General features: G+C 54.9%; 2 protein-coding genes across 3 annotated transcripts in view; one reads left to right on the top strand and one right to left on the bottom strand.

Moving 5' to 3' along the window:
* The window catches only part of FANCA (FA complementation group A), a 33,030-nt gene extending 22,921 nt beyond the window's left edge, over window positions 1-10,109 (bottom strand). The window contains exons 1-11 of the mRNA XM_027646950.1: window positions 10,070-10,109; window positions 9,395-9,501; window positions 8,414-8,486; window positions 7,730-7,872; window positions 7,327-7,422; window positions 5,597-5,670; window positions 4,438-4,553; window positions 3,775-3,857; window positions 3,299-3,332; window positions 922-988; window positions 154-266 (exon numbers count right to left, since the gene is read on the bottom strand). Coding sequence (XP_027502751.1) covers window positions 154-266; window positions 922-988; window positions 3,299-3,332; window positions 3,775-3,857; window positions 4,438-4,553; window positions 5,597-5,670; window positions 7,327-7,422; window positions 7,730-7,872; window positions 8,414-8,486; window positions 9,395-9,501; window positions 10,070-10,109 — 946 coding nt within the window. The remainder of the gene's footprint in view (window positions 1-153; window positions 267-921; window positions 989-3,298; window positions 3,333-3,774; window positions 3,858-4,437; window positions 4,554-5,596; window positions 5,671-7,326; window positions 7,423-7,729; window positions 7,873-8,413; window positions 8,487-9,394; window positions 9,502-10,069) is intronic.
* A 4,579-nt stretch (window positions 10,110-14,688) lies between these two features.
* On the top strand, window positions 14,689-22,038 carry SPIRE2 (spire type actin nucleation factor 2). Of its 2 annotated transcripts, none has more exons than XM_027647039.1 (15): window positions 14,689-14,956; window positions 17,823-17,860; window positions 18,029-18,388; window positions 18,625-18,705; window positions 18,782-18,946; window positions 19,026-19,112; window positions 19,221-19,329; window positions 19,406-19,575; window positions 19,654-19,804; window positions 19,917-20,050; window positions 20,168-20,302; window positions 20,384-20,451; window positions 20,532-20,559; window positions 20,947-21,062; window positions 21,150-22,038. In XM_027647039.1, exons 1-15 carry the CDS (start codon window positions 14,743-14,745, stop codon window positions 21,364-21,366), a joined length of 2,073 nt encoding a protein of 690 aa, XP_027502840.1. In that variant the 5' UTR covers window positions 14,689-14,742; the 3' UTR covers window positions 21,367-22,038. The 2 variants fall into 2 exon arrangements, with proteins under 2 accessions (XP_027502840.1, XP_027502841.1); XM_027647040.1 differs by lacking the exon at window positions 14,689-14,956 and adding an exon at window positions 15,042-15,831.
* The last annotated feature ends 255 nt before the right edge of the window (window positions 22,039-22,293 follow it).

Below are 22,293 nucleotides of genomic sequence, written 5' to 3'. Positions count from 1 at the left end.
CTGGCACTCTGATTATGTGGACTCTGAGAAGGAGCTGGGGAGCCAGCCAGCTTTTCTGGCTCTGGGTCCTCCAGGCTGGACCCCACACAGGAAGGTCTGGGTGGGATGGAGCTCCAGACACACCTGGAGACACCTCTCCCCACCCACTCCTACCTTTCAGCACTGGGTTGTAGGTGAGAACCTCGGTCAGGGTGTGTCTGAAGAACTGCCGCATGGAATCCGGGTGAGCCACACTTCCATAAACAGACACATTGAACACATTCAGCCTGCAAAGGACAAGGAAATACCAGAAACAATGTCAGGAAGTATGATCAGCCAGGTACTGATTAAATAGCATCAACCAGGTACTGATTAAATATGACCTACGAGTCGCTGATTAAATATGATCAACCAGGTGCTGCTTAAGGTGAATGACTTATTTTTATTCTACATCCACCTTCTCAAATTGCCACAAATATATACTTTTTGTATGTATTTTTTCTTACAAAAGTGTAATGGCTACTCAACACTGTGTACACATCAGATTTACAAATCTGAGTCTAATGTATCTCCCAGCACAGGACTAAAGGTGACATGTACAAAGCAGTTAAACAAAACAGGCCTGGAAGCAGGAACTGGAGGTGATGGCACCTTCCAGGAGCAGTGAGAACACTTGTTGGAGAATTTTCTGCATGCCAAGAGGGGGCTCCAAGGTTGGTTCCAGCCGTACCAGAACCCCCTTTCCAACCTGGCCCTTATCTTTTCACAAGCACTTTCATCTGCACATATTTTATCAGAGAAGAATACCAAAGACAAGTAGCACTGGGAGGGGTGGGGTATGTGTAAACAAGTAAAAACCAGCCCAACCATTCTCCCTACTTCAGTAACAAGTGTAACAGTGAATAAAAACCTACTCCTGACACTATTTGGAGCATTTCTTACCAGAACCTCACAGCTTGCAACGTGGAAACATCTTTCTGCTTCTCTTTACCAACAGCATCGAGCACCCCTGTTCCCCAAAATGCACAAAAACACAATGAGAAATAGAAATGGAAGGAACTGTGACAGTAAACACCGCACAGGAACTAATACGAATGAGCAATTTGTGCACCTTTTCAAAGGTGACCCTGTTAGGGAAATGTGCAGAAGCCATTTAGCAGTGTTAAATTCTCACCAAATTCTTTCCAAAGTGACCCAGAGACTCAGAAATTATTACCACTGACCTTGAACCAATTTAAAACATTCCCCAGAACGTGCTAATAATGAAGCTGTCTAAAAATGCACATAAATCTAAAAAATGCACATAATTTCCAAACCCAAACATAACAGTGTGAGTGTGAGCACTGTGAAGCTGCAGGAAAGGGAAGCCTGTCTGGAGGCAGGGATTTGCACAAGCTGAATTAACCAGCCTGGGAACCCTGGTCCAAACAAAGAGCAGGCTGGGGGAGGGCCACACGTTTGTAATGTTGCATTTGCTGAACAGAAATTCCTTTAAAAGCCAGATCTGCCCCAAAATGACTGGTGGAGATCAAACAGGTTGGCAGCTTGCGCAGCACCGTTGTCTTGACGATCAGCCCACACCACTCAGAGCCCACAGACTGGGAGACCCTTTGCTTTGCAGCCTGCTGCAGCAGCACTTCTGCTCCTTGTGCCATCCTGCCTTGAAAACCCTCCTCGCTGAGCAGCTAAAGGAGCCTGGTTTGTTTATAAAAATAATTCAGAGAAGAGAAAAACCCTTAAAAGACAATTCACTTAGCAGTGGCAGAGAACCAGACGTGCCTCACATGCCATTACAGCCCTGGGAGGTAACACTCTCCTCTCCTGATGAGGAATACTTTAAGGTTAAGTAGGAGAGAATAAAGAAAAGGAGATAAACTCAGCTTATCTTCAGGCACAGCAGTTCAACACAGTCAGATCATCACTGTGAAGCACAGCCCTCCCATGCTACTCCAGCCTGTCCTTCTCCTCCTCTGAAGGTCTTCAGTAATAGGGAATGCTTCTACACAAAAAATCCCAATGTTCTCCAAAGATTAATGAAGCAAAACCCCTCAAAGGTGACCCAAAATTATAGACTAATAAAATATCTTGCATAAAACTCATGTAATACATTTTGCAGGCACACAGACTGCGAGTGTGGCAGTGCAGGCTGCGCAAACGGGAAGGTCAAATGAAGAGCAGGATGCAGCCTCCTGTCTGCCTGCCAACAGTCTGCTCCTCCTCCTCCAAAATCCCTACTCCTCTGTTGAGAAGGGATGGTTTTCAACTGTTAAGGGGCCACCTGAGATAGGATTCATACGTATTAAATAATAAAGCACTTCTCTTGCAGCTTTCCCTTTTTAGAAGCACTCACAAGGTCTGTGAGGATTCTCTGTGTACAGACAGCTCTCCCTGAGAGACCTGGAGCAAGGGATGGAGCTGGCAGTGCCCACAGGGAATGGCACAGGATGGAGGGGACAGACCTAGTGGTGTGTTTGGGTCACCTTCCAGCAGAGGAAAAGCAGCAGTCTCTGCAGCAGCACTGAGCAGGAAACGTGCCAACAAGGAAAGTGGTGGAGCACTGTCACCAAGGAGACAGGGGAGTGACAGCAGCCGTGCAGTCAGGTGACACTACCAGGGGTGTGAGGGGTGTAAGGAAGGCGACAACAGCAGGTACAGCATCTCCCCGTGAAGATCAGCTGTGACACAAGACAAAAATAACCCCCATGTGTGTTTAGTCTTCCTGCATCAGGATTTGCATGTAAATCAGGCGCTGCTACACTTGAGCCCGCAGCAGTCAGGGCAGCTCAGGCCAAGGCAGGCACGTTGTCAGTTCATGAAGGCTGTTTAAAGACTACACACAAACATTAGATGTCTTTGCTCAGCATAAAAAATAGGTTCTGCAAAAGATAAGTCTGAAGCCCAAACGGTGAGTCAGCAAAATCACTTATAATATTGTGAATTCAAAGTTTAATTCACTAAGCAGAAAAAAATAAATCTAAGCAGCAAACTGATCCTGGTCTAACCCCTGTGTTCCACCTGCTTCCAAGCAAACCAGTTAAAAATCACAAAATCAGGTCAGGTATCTATCTGATGTCACAGCTGAGAGCATCAAAACAAAGTGGCATAAAAGGCAAGAAATTATCTGCAGTGTCTGGAGACACTTTAAAAAGCAAAGGGAAAAGCAGAGGCAAATAAAATCAGTAGCATAAATATTATGCACAACAGCACAGGCAAAGCAGCCAGGCAAAGGATTTCTCCTTAGGGATTTAGCAGCGAACAAGGAACAGAAGTCTTAGAAACAGCAGTGGCTGCATAAAGCCAGGATCACAGCAATACTTACATGCCAGCATTCTCTGCAAGACAGCATGGCAGATCTGTTCAAAATAGACAAATTGAGGCATTTAGAGTTTCAAAGAGCTGCAGTTCTATGCAGAAAAGGTAAATTGACTCCAAGAGTTTTATCCCTCTGAAAGCTTAACTTTATCCTCAGGCTCTGCAGTAGAACAGGTAAAATAGACAGAGGGGCAGCATTCCCCATTCTTACCAGCATTCCATGCCTCACATTCAAATGGAAAAAACAGAGCAATCAAGGTGAGAGGAAGTTTAAAAAGCCCTTGCTGTGCCACCTTGGAGCAGTGCTCCATACAAACAGCCTCTGTTCTGGCTTCACCATTTGCCCCACTCCAGCACCCGGACCACCACCCTTTCCTTGCTGCTCCCAAGCTCTGATTTATTTCCACTCAGCAAGACCTAGAGGTTTATAATGGAATTACTTTTTAAAAGCACTGTTTGTAACCAGGTTTATTCTGTTCTTACATAGGGAACCTTCTGGAATTCCACCTTCCTTCCCAGCTCCGAAGCTTGCTCAAAGCCATTCTGAAGGAACACGATGGCAAAGTCTGCAAATCAATAAAGAATTGGTGTTTCAGCAGCCCCCTTGCACACAGATCACCTGCTCTTTCCCCTCCCACCTGTCCAAACAGTGTCTGAAAAGCCTCGTTCACCACTTAGCAGGAACAATTTATTGTCTTGGAGTAAAATTACTCCCAGGAAAAAGGATCCAGAAATTAAAGGATTGTAAAGACTAAAGAATTCACAGGTGACCACTGCAGAACTCAGAGGGGCTGGAGGAGATTTTTTCCTAAATAAAATTAGAAAATAAATAATAGGAAATGACATAGGGGGGAATGGAACTCCCAAATATTTGTGGTCCAAAATCTCTCTGACACTTTGCATGTGTGTCATACAGTGTATCAGCCCTTGCCACACACACTTCCCAACTACATTTTCTTATGTTACTGTAAGTCCAGGGGATGGAAAAATTCAAACCAATTATTTTTTTAAGCGGAAAAAATTGCTAAATTTGACAAATATATAAAAAATATATTCCCCTCACTGAAACAAGATAAGAAAACACAAAGTGAGGCTTGTGTTTTTACACCTCCAAGGTTTTGCCCCGCGCACAGATGAGGGACTTGCCTGAGAGAAGGTGGTGTGCCAGCTCCGTGTCCCCAGAGGGGATGTTCCCAGCCTGCTGGCAGAGTCCACAGAGGCCACTACACAGCCACTCCACCACTTCAGAGCCTGCTGGACTCCTGCAACACACAAAACCACCTTCAGTTCAGTCCCTCCTGTTTCCTTGTTGTCTCCACTACCATCCTCTGGGCTCAGGGAAGAGCCACCTGTGCACTCTGCCCTAAATTTCATTTATTTAATTTGGACCAGCACATTTGCTTTACAAACAGTTGCTTTTTATATTATTTGCTTTATAAAAAGATTCTACAACACATACACACACACACAAAGGCAAAAATGCAAGTTAAATTGTGCATCTAGGTATTTCCTTATGTCTGATATGAAAGTGTTTCCACTGAGAAAGCTCTGCTAGAAGAATTTCAGTTCCAATTTCTAAGATACTTGGATTAAAATACTTTAAAAAAGGAATTCAGGTCTTAATCTGTGTCTTTGGTTCCCTTAAATGTGAAGCACAGTGGGCACTGAAGGCTTTCATCATGAACATCTAAACCAGTATCAAAAGCCTAAAAGCTTATTGCAATGTTTCTTTGACACCATAAGGAAACAACTTAAACTTTACAAAGGATAATTCTGTATGTACTGTTTATATACATATATACACACTCTTTTTAGCACTGTATCATGGTTTGGGTTGGAAGAGACCTGAGAGACCATCCAATTCCACCCCCTGCCAGGAACACCTTCCACTAGACCGGTTTGCTCCAAGTCCCATCCAACCTGGCCTACACTTGCAGGGGGGGGAGGGGGGATGGGAAATTAAAAAAAAAAATTCTTAGACTAACTATTCTCTGAAGATTAACTCTGCCAGATCAAAAATGTAAGGTTTTGTGAAGGTGGAAGCACTCAACTTCTGTAGAGCAAGACTTCTTCTCAAGTCCAGCAGCTCATTTGGTGGACATCAACAAGGCACTGCATCTAAACTGGGCTAATCATCCCAGAGTAACCTCTCAAACCCACAGTAACTTCTTAATCCTGCTAATCTGATCCCTTGCCAGCACTTGACTATATCCTGGGTCCAGAATACTCATGACTAATCCCCGATTATATTTCAATAGGCTTTAAGAGATTAAATACATCTGCAAAGCCACAAAGCTCTGCTCACCTCTCCAGCAGGTCTGCCAGTCCAGCGATGTCACCACTGTGCAGGTGCCACACGACTTCCAGCACTGGAGGCTCCTAAAGAGATGTTACCATTAGGTCACAGGTTACATTTAGCTGATGCAAATGATATATAAAAAATAAAGCTGAATTCTGTTTATTCAAACTATCCGGAAGTTGCTAAAATTTAAACCTGATACCCCAGGAAATGCCCAATGAGGAAAGATTACATTTGCTTTTTCCCTTCCTACAGATTTTGGATGGTTTACAGTTGTAGATGCATCAGTTTAAATTTTCATGGACAAGTAATTTATATATCCATATTTTTCCCCCAGAATAATGCAGATTCTGCACATTCAAAGGAGTAGTGGATATTCCAGGAAACAGGTAACAGTGCTGAGTTTCAGGTCTTGTTAATTCAGATCCAGATCCAGATTACAGAATTGTCTTTTAGTCTATTAACTATTTATTAGTCTCTATGGAACGAGTTTGCTGCTCTCAAATCTATATCCCAATATAGACTGGGATTGTAGGAGACTACAGGAAACAACACTGAAATCGTGTAGGCAGACAGACCAATGGACTGAGGGGAAAAATGAACAACCTTTGTCAAAAATCTGCACCAGACATCGCTCCTATGTGGATCAAATTGCTGCCCTGCAACATCCCTTCCAGCTCCTGCCTGGGACAGCATGTCCAAGAGAGTCCTGAGCCAGCAAAACACCACTGCAGGGTGCACCTGGCAGGGAAAAGTGCAGCAGCAGCTTCTACTCATTCCAGACAGAACCCAAACCTTCCCACCTTGGGAAGGAAGAGGCATTTGGGAACCTTGGGCACAGGGGAAAAGCCAAAGCCCTGGGAGCTTTCTGCAGCCACCAGCAGCTACCTCATACTCTGACCCCAAACTCGCCCACATACTTTGTCTTCACAACCTAATTCTTACTGTAACATCCTCAGTTACAGGGCAGCACTTATCTCCCTCTTATCCCATGTCTGCCCCAGGACCAGAAGATCTTAATCAGCCTGTGAAACACACGGGGTCTATTTTCAGCCCAGAAGCAGATATGTGAGACCAGAGCATGGCTCTTTATCCAGGCAGATCAGCCTCTTCCTCCTTTCCCATCAGAACAGGGAGGAATCAGAACTGCCCTATTCACAAAAAGCCCTGAACTCCCCTCACAACACCACTTGTCTTCACAAAACAAACCCAAATGAAATCAAGACATCCCATTTGTGAGGCAATACAACCTGTTATCTGCTATCTCTTTCTCTGTGACCTCACTTTGGCTTATCACCATTCCCAGATAAGCTGGGTGGAGAACCAGGACTGCAAAGACAGAAGGACTATTGTTGGCAAAGCACGTGAAGGACTTTGGGACTGGGTCACCCCACAGCCAGCTGAGAGCTTCTGCACTGGACCTGGAGAGCTCCCCACACCAGCATTTGATCAAGGTGCTTCCAACACTCCTTTGAGGCAGTTTCTAATAACTCACCTAATTCCAAACTTCAACTGAGTCCTGTGAAAAAGCAAATCCCACAGCAGAGACAAGGCATTTCCCACTGAACTTGCTTTAAAATAAACAAAACAACAAAACCCCCTAACATTTATAATTCATATCACACTTTCGGTAGGTCAGGAAGACCACAGTCATTCTATGGAATTCAGGAATGTCACATCCCACAGATAAAATCCCATGGTCTATAACGCCACACCATTTCTCCTTGAGTGATTACCTTCATTTTCCACATTTCTTGGCAGAAGAGGGAGCGACAGAACACATTGTTTGCCAGCAAATCCTTCACCGTTTGAAGCAAGGAGGACAACCTCTTCTGGCATCACACCGGAAATGAAGCAGAAATAATTCCCTTTGTGAATAACACGTTCTTAGAAAAATAATTTGTTGCTTTCCCCTGTTTGTTGCTTTTTAAAGGGTTGAATGGTAGAGAGAATTCACGGAAAAGGCCCAAACTTCTCACACATCTTGCACTTCTGTGAGCGAATCAGACACATCAGTGACTAATTGTCCACTCGGGCCCTCCATGTTTGGGGGCTTTATCAGAGCAGATAAACTGGGCTTAAAGACAAACCTAACATTGCTGTTCTCTAGATAAATTAAATTTAACCCTTCCCCCTTACTCTCTGGTCCAAGCTCAGCAGTGGCACTGGAGAGGGGCTGGCAGGAGCCTGGCAGATCCGCTCTATGTTGGTAACGGCGGTTTTGGCTGCCAAGGTCGCTGTGGGCACGTCCAGTTTGGAGGCCTGTTCCTGCAGAACAGAGACTGAACAAAACAACAAAGCAGAAAGCTGTAAACATGGGAGGAAAAAGGGTTTGGAAACCTGGCTATGAATCATGGAATGGTTTGGGTCAGAAGGGACCTTAAAGCTCATCTCATCCCACCCTGTGTCATGGGCAGGAAAACCTTGTACTAAACCAGATTGCTCCAAGCCTCGTCCAACCTGGCTTTGGACACTTCCAAGACAGAATCCCATAGCTCAAACCCCTTCCAGCACAAATGTCATCCATTGTACAGAGTAAATTATTTTTATTTCCATGTATGATTCCTTTACTATACATAAAACAGGGGAAGAACAGCCACAGAGATGGAATGTCCCTGAGAAGCAGATTTTTGTGTTTTAGCCTTGTAACACTTTCAAATAAAAAAGTATTCAAGGACTGACACCTTGCCATGGGTGTCATCAGCAGGTAAGTAAGAAAAAGACCAGAACAGTGAATAGGAAGTAAAAGTGGTGTTGCATTTAACAGGCAAACATTCAGTATGGGAGGAATTCTTCCTCACTGTATCCCCAGTAGATACTAACCTATAAATGACTCTGATGATACTCCCAGCTGCTCTGTGCCATCCTGCACACTTGGCTTGGCTGAATCTCCCACCTGGAAGCAAAAAAAACCCTTAGATGTCTGTTACACACATTTACAAACCTATTCCCTCTAAAGCTCTGGCACTGCTGGAGCAACTGAAGTGAAATTAGCACCGACCTCCCCCATGAGAAAATGAAATACCACAGATTCCAGGGCACCTTGCAAGAGATATATCTATAGTTATTGTTATTTTGTGCAGAAAAAAGGAGATACAGGTCAAAGTTCCTCACCCCCCAGCATCCAAGAGCTCAGCAGCAGTGCCAGGAGCAGAATTTTTGTAATTCCCATCTTTCAAGTCCTTTCTGTGAAACCACATGGCCACAAATATTTGATGAAACATGTCCAAATGTTGGATCCTTTTCTAGTGAAAGCTCACCCTTTTTTTTTTTATAAAGGTAAATACTCTGTAGAGAAAGAAAGATCCCGAAGTATGGGAGGTGTTTGCAGATTTTACAGCTGTTGCAGCTGTAAAATCAAAACTGTGTGAGAAGAGGAAGAATGTGGCCAAATCAGAAGGTTGGGTCAAGTCTAGGTTGTCATGAAGACAGTCAGGGTAGTCAGAAATGGTTGATAATTCAGAGAAAACACAAGTCTCTCCTGATTTTTTTCCCTAGATTCACAAGAAGCCAGTTCTGACTCCAAGAAAAACATGCTGGACTTCTCTTTGTCCCAAATCCAAACCACGCTTAAGTATTTTCAGTCTGTAAGTGTAAAACATAAAGGAAAAAGAAAATAATCTCATTTTGGCAACACAGACCTCCAAACTTCAGCTTACTCCTGCAGTGTTGGTTTTTCTTTCCATGTGTCATGAAAACTGTGTTCCTGGGACATTCACTGCACAGCTGGTGGAACCCACCTCCAGTTGGGATCTCCCTCCATCCCAGCCGGACCATGACCCCCCTGAACCATCCGGCTCCTACCTCCAGGAGGAGGTCAGTCAGGTTCTGGTGGTGATCCAGCAGCCTCAGAGCCGCTTCCTGGAGCTCTGATCCACTCCCAAAGGGGCTTTTCCGCTTCCTGGCTCTCCCTGCTGAGAAGTTTGGGTTTGTTTTATGACCACAGCTTGTTCCCACAGGCCCCAAGGCCTTCTTTTCCCTGCTGCTGGGGTACGAGGGCAGAGAGAGGGGCCTGTGTGAAGGCAGATGGAGTGCATGAGGACAGCCGGGTGTATGACGGCAAGGGGTTATGAGGAAGGCAGAGGAGAGCGTATGGAGTGCGGTAGGAGGGCAGGGGGATTTGTACGAGGAGGCCAGAGGTGGGTGTTAGAGGTGGGCAGAAGGGGGGGTCTGAGGTGGGCGGGAGCGGTGTATGATGGGAGGGAGGCCGTACAAAGACGAGAGGTGTATGAAGGCACGGGAGGGGGTGTATGAGAGCACAGGGGGCTGTTTGAAGTGTATGAGGATGGGAGCGTAGCAGGGCAGAGTGGGTGTATGAGGGCAGGGGGGTATGCGGAAGGTAGAAGGGGACGTATGAGGGCAGAGGGGGGTGTATGAGGGCAGAGAGATGGGGCATATTTGGGCAGAGGAGGGACATTGCCCCCCGGCCCAGCCGGGACTCTCCCGGAGCTCCCCCCGGTGCCGCTCAGCCCCACGTACCGAGCAGGTCCCGCCAGCTCCGCCCGCCCGCGCCCGCCATCGCGCGCCGCCGCTTCCCGCCACACCGACCCGCGCCGCCATTGGCTGCCGCCGGCCGAGCCCTCCTCTCCCCATTGGCTGGAAGGCAAGAGAGGCGTGGTCACGCCCGCCCTGCTGCCTCTGTCTATTGGCTGAAAGAACGGGTTGGTCCCGCCCCCTGCCGCCATCTTGGTAGTGGCGTAGGCGGGGGCTGGCATGTTGGGGAGGGCGGCGGGAGATGGGGGGTAGTGCGGCTCTGGCTGGAGAGGGCAGTGTGGGGGTACGCGATGGGATGTGGGGAGATATGGAGGAACACGGGTGAGGGGCTGTGATCCTGTCTAGATGTGGCCCTCGTAGCCCCGTGTCCCTCGGCGCTCAGGATGCTGCTAACTTGTGCCCCACCCAGGGACAAGAGCGGGTGGAATTCCCAAAGGGAGGAATCACCAGCATTGCTGGGGGAATAAATCATTGAATCATGGAATGGTTTGGGTGGGAAGGGACCCTAAAGACCACCCAGTCCCACCCCCTACCATGGACAGGGACACCTTCCACTACACCAGGTTGCTCCAAGCCCCGTCCAACCTGGCCTTGGACACTTCCAGGGATGGGGCAACCACAGCTTCTTTGGGCAACCTGTGCCAAGGCCTCTCCACCCTCACAGCCAAGAATTTCTTCCCAATATCCCACCTAACCCTGCCCTCTGGCAGTGTGAAGCCCATGCCCCTTTTCCTGTCATTCCATGCCCTTTTCCAAAACCTCTCTCTCTCTTTTTTCTCAGCTCCCTTTAAGTCCTGAATGGCTGTAAGGTTTCATAGGAAGCAGTGTAGAATTCCCAGAGGGATTTTCCCTCTGGTCTGATCCTCCCGGGTGATGAACCACAGCTGTCAGCTGCTGTCCGCATGCCCAGCAGAGGGCTTGGAGCAGCAGTGGTGATCCATTACCGAAAGATGTCCCACCATCAGGAATTAGCTCCTGCCGGAATTAGCCGTGGGATGGTTCATTGTGAGCTGGCCCTGGCGGAGGTGAGTCAGCAGCACACTCGCCAAGAGCTGGAGAACACTTCCCACAGTGCCAGCGAGTCTGGCAGCTGGTGCCTGGGAGGCTACAGAGAGACCCCACAGCACCGACTTTGGGAACCCTTGCCAGAGTCACATTCCTGAGATACATTAACCCCTCAGGGTGCCATTGTCAAGTTTAGGGCAGCCTCAGATTTTGGGATGCCCCACTGGGCCAGCCCCAGCAGATGTCCAACCGAGAGCTTGGCATTCCAGGGTACTCCTGAGGTTTATTCACATGGACACCGGGAAGCTCTCACAGCATCAGTGTCCAGGGAACCTGGTACCTCCTGACTGTGGACCTGCTTACACAGGGATGTAATGTGGTGGGAAGGCAGCAGGATGGGGTCAGTGTCCCCTCAGGATGATCCAAGTGCCTGTATCCAGTGCGGGAGTTCATTGCCTTAGGACTGGCTGGGGCATTCCAGGGAATCAGAAAGTCTAAGAGCAGTTAGTGCTGTGGAACACTCGGTCAGGGACTCTGGTTTGGCCAAGGAAGGAAAACCAGGGGAAACCATTCCTGTGATGGAACCCAACAAGGCGACATTGGGAGGTACAGTCAAGAGCTCATCACTGCCCAGGGTTCCCATTGTGTGCCCTCAGTGTCCTCAAGTTCCCCACGATGTTCCCGAGGTCCCTATGGTGTCCCCAAGGTCTCCATACCACCCCCAGTGTATCCCCAAGGTCCCCACAGTGTCCTCAAGGTTGTCCCCAAGGTCACCCGAGTGGCCTTGAGGTCTCCAGTGTGCCCCCAAGGGTAACCTTAAGACCGTCATGGTGCTCCCAAGGTCCTCAGTGTGTTCCGAGGTCTCTGAGGGTGTTCCCAATGCCTCCAGGATGGTCCCCAAATGTCCCCAAGATGTCCCTCAGAGTATCCCGCTTTAAACTCCAGCCACATCCAAGGCCAGCATGCAGCAGTAGGAAACTGCCCTGTCAAATGCCCCCTCCTTCCATGTTCCCAGTTTATTGCAGCATGAAAGGAAAATGAGAGAGGCACGTCCACCCCATAGGTGCTCCATGTGCTTATTCCAGGTTCCTGTGGCTTTTTAAGGAAATTTTTTGCATATGAGAATTGAAACCCATGGGAACAGCATATCCCCAAGGAAACACGGCACACAGCTGCAGGTGGCTGGGGAAGGGTTCTGTCTGTCCTCCATCCCACCTCCGTGCCCCTCTCTTCCTGATTCCACACTGAAGGAACCAGGAATTCCAACCCTCCCATAGCACTCTGACACCCTTTCCCAAATTCTTCATATTTTTTTTCCTTTTATCTTTCATTTTTAATTCTATTTCCCTCATCCACATACACGCTTGGCTTCTGTTTGAGTTTTCCACGCTGGTAGCTTTTAATTATGCCTCGATTCCATATTAATTGTAGATTTACCCAAAGCAAAGGGTTCCGTGCTTTGTCATGCAAATGCCATCCCATGAATCCTGCAGGGTGGGTTATTCTCGCCTTCAAACGCCGCACGTCCTCCCCGCTCCCCTCCCCGCCGGTGCCGCCCCGGCTGTGTCCGGAGGCGATGGAAAGCTGGCACCCGGCACCGCACAGCCCTGCTCTGGTGGGCTTTCCTCCCGGGAAGTCGCTTCCCAGGCAGGCTCCAAAACAGCTGATTATAGGGCAAACGTTGCATTCAAATCTCTCAAACCACAGCCAGGTGTCAGCACTGTGGCCATGAGCTCCTCCAGGGGCTGGAGACATGTGCCATTCCATGTGGATGCAGCTGGGGATGAAGCCGGCACTGTGCTCCCGACTCCCTGTAACATGCTCCCACCTGGATATGGTCCGTTTGAGCAATCCAAGAGATGCACCTGTATCCATCCTCCCCTTTCCTAAACCCCAAGGCACTGTACAGGGCTGCATTTCACAGTATTCTGCTCCATTCTCCTATTTTCTTTCCTAAAGATGGAGCTGACACTCCTCAGGTTCTCTGGGATGGGCACTGAAGGGCATTTCTCCTCCATCCCAGGCTCTTTGCCAGTGGTCTCTGGCCCTGCAGCTTCTTTGGCTATGTGGGACAAGTAGAATCCATGTCTCTGCTCTGTCCCTCTCCCAGCTCAGCCAGCGCAGCTCTGGGATTGATCCCAGTTTATGCTCATGGGTTAATGGAGCTGAGACAGGGTTTTATGCTCCTTCCATCATGGAAATGGGAAGCTCATCATGACAAGAGTGTTCATGTGTCCCTCTGACCTTTCTCATGGACTGGTTGTCCTTTCTGCTCTGCCAGCACAATCCTGCCCTCCCCATGTGTCCAGAGGGACCAGCTGATGCCCCAGAGCAATCCCATCATTAGCACCATGCCATGCCAGCCATTCCCAATGGCTGTGGAATACCATCCCCACATCACGTTCCCAAGGGACATTGTCTCCCTAGAGACTCCATCTCATCCTGGCACCTTCAACCTGCTCTTGCTGCTCCTGGCCATGCACAAAACACATTCTGGCATCTGGAGTTCTTCTCCTTCCCTCTGAGGAGTTTTCCTGTCCCAGCCTGGCTTTTCCTTCCCAGTCCCAGCTGAGCTCCCCAGGCTTCCCAGCACCCCACAGGCAGGTGCCTCGTGGCAGGTGTCCCCATGGGTGCTGGCATCCTGGGTTCCTGCCCTCACTCCTGCTCTGTGTCCCCAGGTGACCCCAGTCCCAAGGCCATCGTGTCCCTCCACCTGCTGCTCCACACGTGGCACGTTTACTCTGTGGGGTGGGAGCCAGGGCTAGGGCTGAGCCATGTGCCGTGGCCACCCTGATCCTCTTGGGGTGAATGGGGCTCTTGTGTCCCTTGTGGGGTGTCAGCCAGCACTGCCCTGCACCCACCCCGGGCAGTGCTCCTCATCACGTGCCCTGCACCCCATGCCTGGGGCACCCACGCCCTGTGCCCTCTGCCCTATGCCCAGGTGTGTGCCATGCACCCTACACCCAGGTAACCCGGGGCAACCACTCCCTGTACCCAGTGCTATAGCCTGGGCTGGCCGAGTTGGGCCATGCTGTGATGTACCGTCCCGTGCTGAGCTGTTCCATCCCGAACTGAGCTGTGATGTGCCGTGCTGTGGCGTGCCAGCCAAGCTGTGCCATTCTGAGCCGTGCAATACTGTACTGAGCTGTGCTGTGCCGTGCCACACTCTAACGAGCCATGCCACACTGTACGGAGTGTGCCGCACTGCACAGTGCCATGCGATACCATGCAGTGCCACACAGCACAGAGTCATGCCATGGCATACCGAGCCGTGCCACACCGTACCAAGTTGTGCCATACATATCGAGCCGTGTCGTACCGTGCCGTGCCGCACCGTACCATACCGTATCGTACCGTACCGTGCCGTACCGCACCGTACCACACCGAGCTGCCTCGCCCCGCGCCGTCCCGATCCGCCCGCGCCCCCCGGCGCCGCCGCGGCCCCTCCCGGCGGGTGCCCCCGGCGGTGCCGGGGTGGTGGGTGTGGCCGGGGCGCTGGGCGGGGCCTGTCCCCGTGTCCCCGCCCCCCCGCGCTCCCGGCGGTGCGGGACGGGCCAGGCCGATAGCGCGGGCGTGGCCGTTCGGGGGCGTGTCCCCGCGAGCCCCCGCCCCGTGTCCCCCGCCCGCCGCGCTCGGCGGTGCGGGATGGGGCGATGGCGCGGGCGGGCGCGGGGCCGCCGCGGGAGCTGTCCCTGGAGGAGGTGCTGAAGTGCTACGAGCAGCCGCTGAACGAGGAGCAGGCCTGGGCGCTCTGCTTCCAGGGCTGCCGAGCCGCCGCCGCCGCCCCCGTGGCCCCCGCGCCGCTCCGCACCGCCGACATCCGCCTCCGCGCCGACGGCTCCCTCCGCCTGCCCGCCCCGCCGCACGGTGAGGCCGCCGCTGCACGGGAGGGGCGGGAGCGGGCGGCGCCCGCGCGGGGGGGGACGGGACGGCACCCCCGAGCGGGGCTTACCGGGGCTTACCGGGGTTTACCGGGGCTTACGGGCACCGTGACTTGCTGGGGTTTACCGGGGCACCGGAGCTTACAGACACCGGAGCGAGGCACCGAGGCTTGCCAGCACCAGGAGTTACCGGCATCGCGGGAGCGGGGCGCCGGGGTTTACCACAGCTTACCGGAGCTTACCGGGACCCGGAGTTTAACGGCACTGGGGTTTACCAGGGCTTACGGGCACCAGGACTTACCGGCACCGAGAGCGAGGCACCGGCACCGGGGCACGGGAGCTTACTGGCCCTGGGACCCGGGTACCCGGACTTACTGGCACCGGGGCTTAGCAGGACCAGGGTCTGCCGGCACCAGGAACGGGGCACCGGCATCGGGGCTTAGCAGCACCGGGACCCGGCATATCGGGACTTACCGGCACCGGGGCTTACTGGTACCGGGAGTGCGGCACTGGGCTTACCGGCACCGAGATTTACAGGCACTGGGACTTACGACCCCTAGGACCCGAGGCACCGGGTCTTACAAGCATAAAGAGCGGGCACCTGAGACTTACCGGCACCGGGACTTACCGGTACCGGCAGGGGGTGCTGCACCGGCGTTGGGGACGCAGAGGGACGAGGGATATCGGCTGCGGGGGGGGCAACCGCAGCGGCCCTGGCGGGAGGGACCGGCGCCGGTGGATAAGGATCTGTACTGGGAGCGACGGATAGGCAGGAGAAGCGACATCGCTTGGGGCCAGGCACAGAGGCAACGGCCACAGGGGAGCGGTGCGGGGAGGGCACTGGAGAAGCTGGAAGAGACTGTGAGGATGGAGAGAGGGACAATACCAGCATCGGGGGGCAGGAAAGCGGCAGAGGCGGGGACAGGGGTGAGCCCCAAGCCCTGGCCCCGGCGGTGGGGACTGGCACCGGCACTGCTGAGATTGGCGGGGAAGATGGGCTGATGAATTCGGGGTCCAGGGCTGGTGTGGCACCGACACTGGCACCGGCAGGGCCTCCCGGGTAACCCAATGAGCCTGGACATGGATGTAGGGGTGTGCGTGGTCCTGGCATCTACCGTGAGGCTGCAGGATACACACAACAAGGACAGACAGACACGGGGACACCCACAGGGACATCCATGGGCCGTCCACACTTGCACACTCAGGGCACTTCGTCCTGCCCCAGCCCCCTGTGTGTTGCACACGGGACAGCCCCATCTCCGACCTTCAGCCTCCCGGCCATCTCTCCGTGGGAGACTGGCACTGCCAGCCACAGCTGTGACGGTTCTGGGGTGTCACTAGGCTGGGCTGGCTGCCAGGGGTGACACTGGGAGGCTCCAGGAGCACCTGGAGTGCAGCCAATGCCTCCACCTGTCTCGTCCAACGGCGAGGCCACAGGGGCCGGTGCTGTGGGGTCACCGCATGGCCTTGATGCCGGTGGCCGGGCAGACGCCAGGGCGTGTTGGGCATCTCCATGCCCAAGGCAGGGACACACATGGGCACGGCACGTGCCTGTGGCATCTGGGCATGGTGTGGTCACACCGGCTCCACTGGTCCTGCTTGGGAATGTCCCCACGCCCTGCCCTGAGCCACTGTGGGGCTGGAGCCAGTGTCACTTGCCAGTGCCACCATACCAGTGATACTGTGCCAGTGACACCGTACTGCCTCCTGCTACGAGGTCACTTCTGTGCCAACCTGAGCCATCTCCCTAGGGACAAACCGAGCCTCTTCACAGTGAAGCCTGAGGCTGGAAGGACTCTGGGTGCCTCTGGGCACCGCTGCAGGTGGTGGTAACAACCTGGCACGTGGCTTGGCAGCTCTGCCTGGGCATGGGGCTGGATCCACGCTGAGTGAGCCAACAGCACCCTCTGGAGCCACTCCAGTCCCCTGTCCCATGGGAACTCCCTCCTTAGCTGTGTCCCAGTGGCTGGAAGGAGCTACTGGGACTCACTGGGCTCATCCTGCTGGCCAGGCACCAACTGCAGGGCGATGATGGCATCCCAGGGCTGGCACTGCAGTGGGAGCTGGCAATGGCTGGGGCAGATGGGTTGGTGATGGGTTTGTGTGTGGCACTGTGACCACCATTGGAGCTGCCCTTGCTGTCTGTTCCTGGCTGGCACACGACTGGCATATCCTTGCAGCTGCCGCATTGATTAGCTCAATGCAGAGCTAATGGTCAGGAAGTGGAGCTGGAAGCCCTGGGGACACTGCAGAGACCACTCATGTTCCTCATCCTGTGGCTACCAGGAGAGTTTGAGCTGCCCACGAGCATGTCCTGGGCTCTGTGTGTGCGTGTGTGTGTGCCATGCTCCAGTTGTGGCTGCCAGTCCTCACACTGCCAGTGCTCACAGTCCCGGTACCCACACTGCTGCTGCTCACGATGTCAGTGCTCACACTGCCACTGCCCACACTGCCAGTGCTCACACTCCTGGTGCCCACAGCCCAAAGGGATGCAGGGGCATTTCCCCATGGTTGCAGAGCTCTCAGCTCCCTCCAGCCCTGGAGGTGAGTGATAAAGGAATGCCTGTGCCCCCCTTATGTGCCCCCCTGGAGGTGGTGTTGCCACTGCCTGATGCTAGGGCTCAATGTGAGAGTGCCCACTGTCCCTGGAGCCATGCTCTGGGACCAGGACAGGATGGGAGCAGCCAGGAACGGGAGTCTCAGGTTGGGGTAGAAACTGCTGGGCGTGGGACCTGCTCAGGGTGGATACCCCACAGCCGAGCCGGGTGGGTACCACATCCCCAGGTGATGCGGGATGGGATGCCCAGTGCGAGGCTGTGGGTGCAAGTGGTGACTCTGCCCTCCTCCTCCAGACCTGCCCGCGCTGCTGACACCCTCCGCCGAAGCCCAGGTATGTGGGGGCCGATGACTGGCCCCATCTGCCATCACACGCCTGTGTGGGGTGGGTGCTGCCACCTGGTCCCCTCACCCATGGGTCCTGGGATGGGACCCAGCGCTGATGGGAGGGGTAGCTGGTGCCAGGGTACATTCGATGCCCAGCCTATGCCATGTCCTGCAGATGGTGCAGTCGCTGGGCTTCGCTGTGTACCGGGCACTGGACTGGGGGCTGGATGAGAACGAAGAGCGGGAGCTGAGCCCACGCCTGGAGCAGCTCATTGACCTGATGACCAACAGCGACTCAGAGGACAGCGGCTGTGCCACAGCTGACGAGGGCTATGGGGGGCAGGAGGAGGAAGAGGAGGGGGGCGAGGGACCACCACGCACTGTGCGCACATTCGGGCAGGCCATGCGGTGCTGTGCTGCCCGCCTGGCTGACCCTGCCGGCGCCCCGGCGCACTACCAGGCTGTGTGCCGTGCGCTCTTCGCTGAGACTGTGGAGCTCATGGCCTTCCTTGCCAAGATCCGTGATGCCAAGGAGGTGAGTGTGGGTGCCCACTGGCACCACTACTTAGCCAGGGAAGCCAGCCAGTGCCCTCTCTGCCCATCCCACCGGGGCTACTGGTGCTGGCGTTTAGCCATAACCTCCCAGAGTGCTGTGCCAGCTGGGAATGTGGGTGTTTTTGGGTGTACCTCAGTGCTGCAGCCCCATGACATGGTCTCAGTCGGACCCTCAGTGCCACCAGGGCAGGGTGACAGTATCTTGTACCACAACAGCTGCTGCAGAAGCTGAAGGAGGATGAGGAAGAGGAGGAGCGACCGGCGGCGGAACTGGGCAGCCTGCGCAACACCGACTGGGTACAGTGGCAACGCTGGGGCATGGGGGCCATGATGGGTGAGTGGGTGCTGACACTGTGTCCATGTGCCCCCCCAGGCCCGGCTGTGGGTACAGCTGATGCGAGAGCTGCGGCACGGCGTGAAGCTGAAGAAGGTGCAGGAGAAGCAGTTCAACCCGCTGCCCACTGAGTACCAGCTCACGCCCTTCGAGATGCTCATGCAGGACATCCGTGCCCGCAACTACAAACTCCGCAAGGTCATGGTGAGCGCAGCCACCGTGCCAGCCCCTCACCCTCCATCCTGCCATGCCCCAGCCTGGCAATGACCCCCACCCTCCCCAGGTGGATGGAGACATCCCCCCACGGGTGAAGAAGGATGCCCACGAGCTCATCCTTGACTTCATCCGCTCCCGGCCCCCCCTGAAGCAGGTGAGCACTGGCACTGGGACATCTCCCTGGCATGGTGCCATGCCCACCCTGGGAGTGCCATCCCTGAGCCATGGTTACCACTTGAGGTCCCATCCACACATCCCACAGGCATCAGAGCGACGGCTGCGGCCCCTGCCCCAAAAGCAGAGGACACTCCATGAGAAGATCCTGGAGGAGATCAGGCAGGAGCGGAAGCTCCGGCCCGTGGAGCAGAAAGGTACCAGTGTCCCCTCCCTGCTGTGACGCGCCAGCTCTGTGCCCATCCCCATGGTGCTGAGCCTGTCCCTCTGCAGGGTACAGCTCCCTGCCCTGCATCCCACATGCCTGTGCTGGCCGCCTGGCCTCCAACTCCTGTCTCGAGCTCTCTCGGTGCCCGGCCAGTGCCATGCCCACGCGCCCACGGCCACGCGTCCTCCTCAAGGCGCCCACCCTGGCCGAGATGGAGGAGATGAACCTCTCAGAGGCAAGGGGGGACCCTGGAGGTGGAGGGACATGGGGGGTGCCAGGTCCCTGGGGTGATGTGGTACCCATGGCCTTGCAGGATGAGGACTCTCCAGGCACAGAGATGCCACTGAAGCGGGATCGCTCCTTCTCAGAGCAGGACCTGGCACAGCTGCAGAGCCAGCTGGGGGGTGACCAGGCTGCACCCCAGGACCTGGAGCCACTGCAGCCCGAGCCCCGGCCCCGCTCAGGTACTGCTGGAGGTCCCCATGTCCCCATCCCCAGGGGGCTGTGCCATGCCCTGTGGCAGCGGTGGCACCAGGTAACATGGCCTCACCATGACCTCCCTGTCCCTCCTCATAGGCTCTGTCCCTGCCAGCTGTCACCAGCTGCCAGATGGGCCAGCACTGCCCCGGGCTGCCCTCGGTGCCGTGGAGGAGAGACCGGAGGACGGATCCAGCGCTGCCCCCACCACCAGCTCCAAGCACCTCTGGCTGGTGGGTTCTAGGGACACCGGGGCTGGGGACACCAGGGCTGGGGACACCAGGCAAGTGTGACTGTGGGCACATGGCTCCCTCTGCCACAGCTCATGGTGACATCCCCCTGTCCTGCAGGAGTTCAGCCACCCCGTGGAAAGCCTGGCTCTGACCGTGGAGGAGATGATCAATGTCCGCAGGGTGCTGGTCAAGGCTGAGATGGAGAAGTTCCTGCAGAGCAAGGAGCTGTACAGCAGCCTGCGGAGAGGGAAGGTGGGAATGGGGCCAGGGAGCCAGAAGGGTTGGTGGAGGTGTACCCCTGCCCAACCCCAACTCACCCCACTCTGTCTGCAGGTTTGCTGCTGCTGCAGGGCCAAGTTCCCCCTCTTCTCCTGGCCCGCAGCCTGTCTCTTCTGCAAACGGTGAGCACTGTGCTGTGCTGTGTCAGGGGCTGGGAGGGTGGTAGGAGGGTCCCTGAGATGGCCTCTCTCTATGTCCCCAGGTCTGTCTGTAGCTCCTGCAGCCTGAAGGTAAGGGACTGGCCCCGGCCAGTGTCACTGTGTCCCTGTCCTGCCTTGCCCCATTTTGTCTCTGTTCTCCCTTGTCCCTGTCCCATAGCATCTCATCCCTGTCCTGCATCCTCCCTGTCTGTCCTTCCCTATCTCTGCCCCATCCTGTCCCTGTCCTATTCTGTCTCTGTTCTCCCTTGTCCCTGCCCCATTCCATCCCTTGTCCTGCCTTGTCCCTGTATGTGTCCTGCTATTTCTCTGATCCATCCCGTCCCTGTCCTGCCCCATCTCATCCTTGCCCCTGTCCCACTCCATCCTTATCCCTGCCCCTGTCCTGCCCTATCCCAACTGCGTCCCATCCCACCTCTGTCCCCGTCCCATCCTGTCCTGACTCCCACATCCCGGTAGATGAAGATGCCTTCCAAGAAGCTGGCTCACATCCCCGTCTACGCGCTGGGCTTCGAGAGCCTCCCGGGCTCGCTGCTGCCCAAGGCGCTGCCGCTGCGCCGGAGGGAGCCCTTCCAGTGAGTCCCTGAGCCTTCCTCCCCATTCCTCCCCCCTTCTCCTCCTCCTGCTCCCGGTGGGTGCCGACGGAGTGCTCTGTGCCGCAGCTCGCTGTCGGGGCCGTGCTGGCGCCGGGTGGAGGAGGAATTCCCGCACATCTACGCCCAGGGCTCGGTGCTGCGGGACGTGTGCCCCGACTGTGCCGGATTCGTGAAGGACGTGGTGAGCTCCAGCCGGCGCAGCGTGGCCGTGCTCAACGCCAGCGCCGCGTCCCGGCGCCACGCCAAGGCCCGCTCCCTCTACAGCGACGCCTGGCTCCAGTGAGGGGCCCGACGCCCCGGTGACGGGCGCCAGGGGGGTGCCCCCCCGCTGTACATATATACATAGGATGGATACACACAGCCTCTATATTTATATACGTTATGGACCAGGGGCAAAAGGACCCGTTCCTGCCATCCCCTTCCATCCCTGCCACCAGCCCCTGGGGGCACAAGTCCTGCCATGGGGCACCTGCAGCCCCTGAGGGCATGGATCCCACCGTGGAGTACCCACAGACCCCGAGGGGATGGATTCCACCGTCGCACAGCCCCTGAGGGGGTGGATCCAGCTGTGGGGTACCCACAGCCTCCAGTGGAACGGATCCAGCTGTGGGACACCTCCAGCGTCCGGGGGGAAGGATCCCACCGTGGGGCAGCTCCTGGGAGAACAGGTCCTGCTGCGGAGCGCCCACATCCCCCAAGGGGATGGACCACCGTTAGCCCCCAGATGGATGGATCCTGCTGTGGGACACCCGCAGCCCCCCGGGGGCACAGATTGCACCGTGGGGCAGCTCCTGGGGGAACAGATCCCACAGTGGGGCACCTGCAGCCCCCTGTGTTGGCTTCCCTCAGCTCTGCTTCTGTGCCAAGCCCTGGCTGTGCCTGGGTGCCCGGTGCCCTGGGCTGGCACGGCTGCTCTGTATGTCCCCCCTCCGATAATAAACCCGCTGGGCTACCCCGGGGCCGCGTGGCTGGTCCTGAGTGGGTGGTTGGGAGGGAGAGCGGGGTGCAGGGTGCTGGGAAATGTGAGGGGGCCGGGGACCACCACCCCCTGCACTCCACTCCAGTCCATCGCTCACATCCCCCCTCGCCATCCTTCCTGTCCGCTCCTACGGCAGTGCCCACCCGCGACCCTGCACAGGACCGTGGGAACACTCTGCTTCTCATTCCCATGCGCATTCTCACCGCCCCCAGCCTGTCCCCCTGGCCCATC

Source organism: Corapipo altera, unplaced genomic scaffold (genome assembly GCF_003945725.1).
Source record: "Corapipo altera isolate COAL_440 unplaced genomic scaffold, ASM394572v1 62, whole genome shotgun sequence".
Classification (NCBI taxonomy): Eukaryota; Metazoa; Chordata; class Aves; order Passeriformes; family Pipridae; genus Corapipo; species Corapipo altera.
Note: the sequence above shows the minus strand (reverse complement) of the source record. Positions and strands in the feature narration are given on the sequence as shown.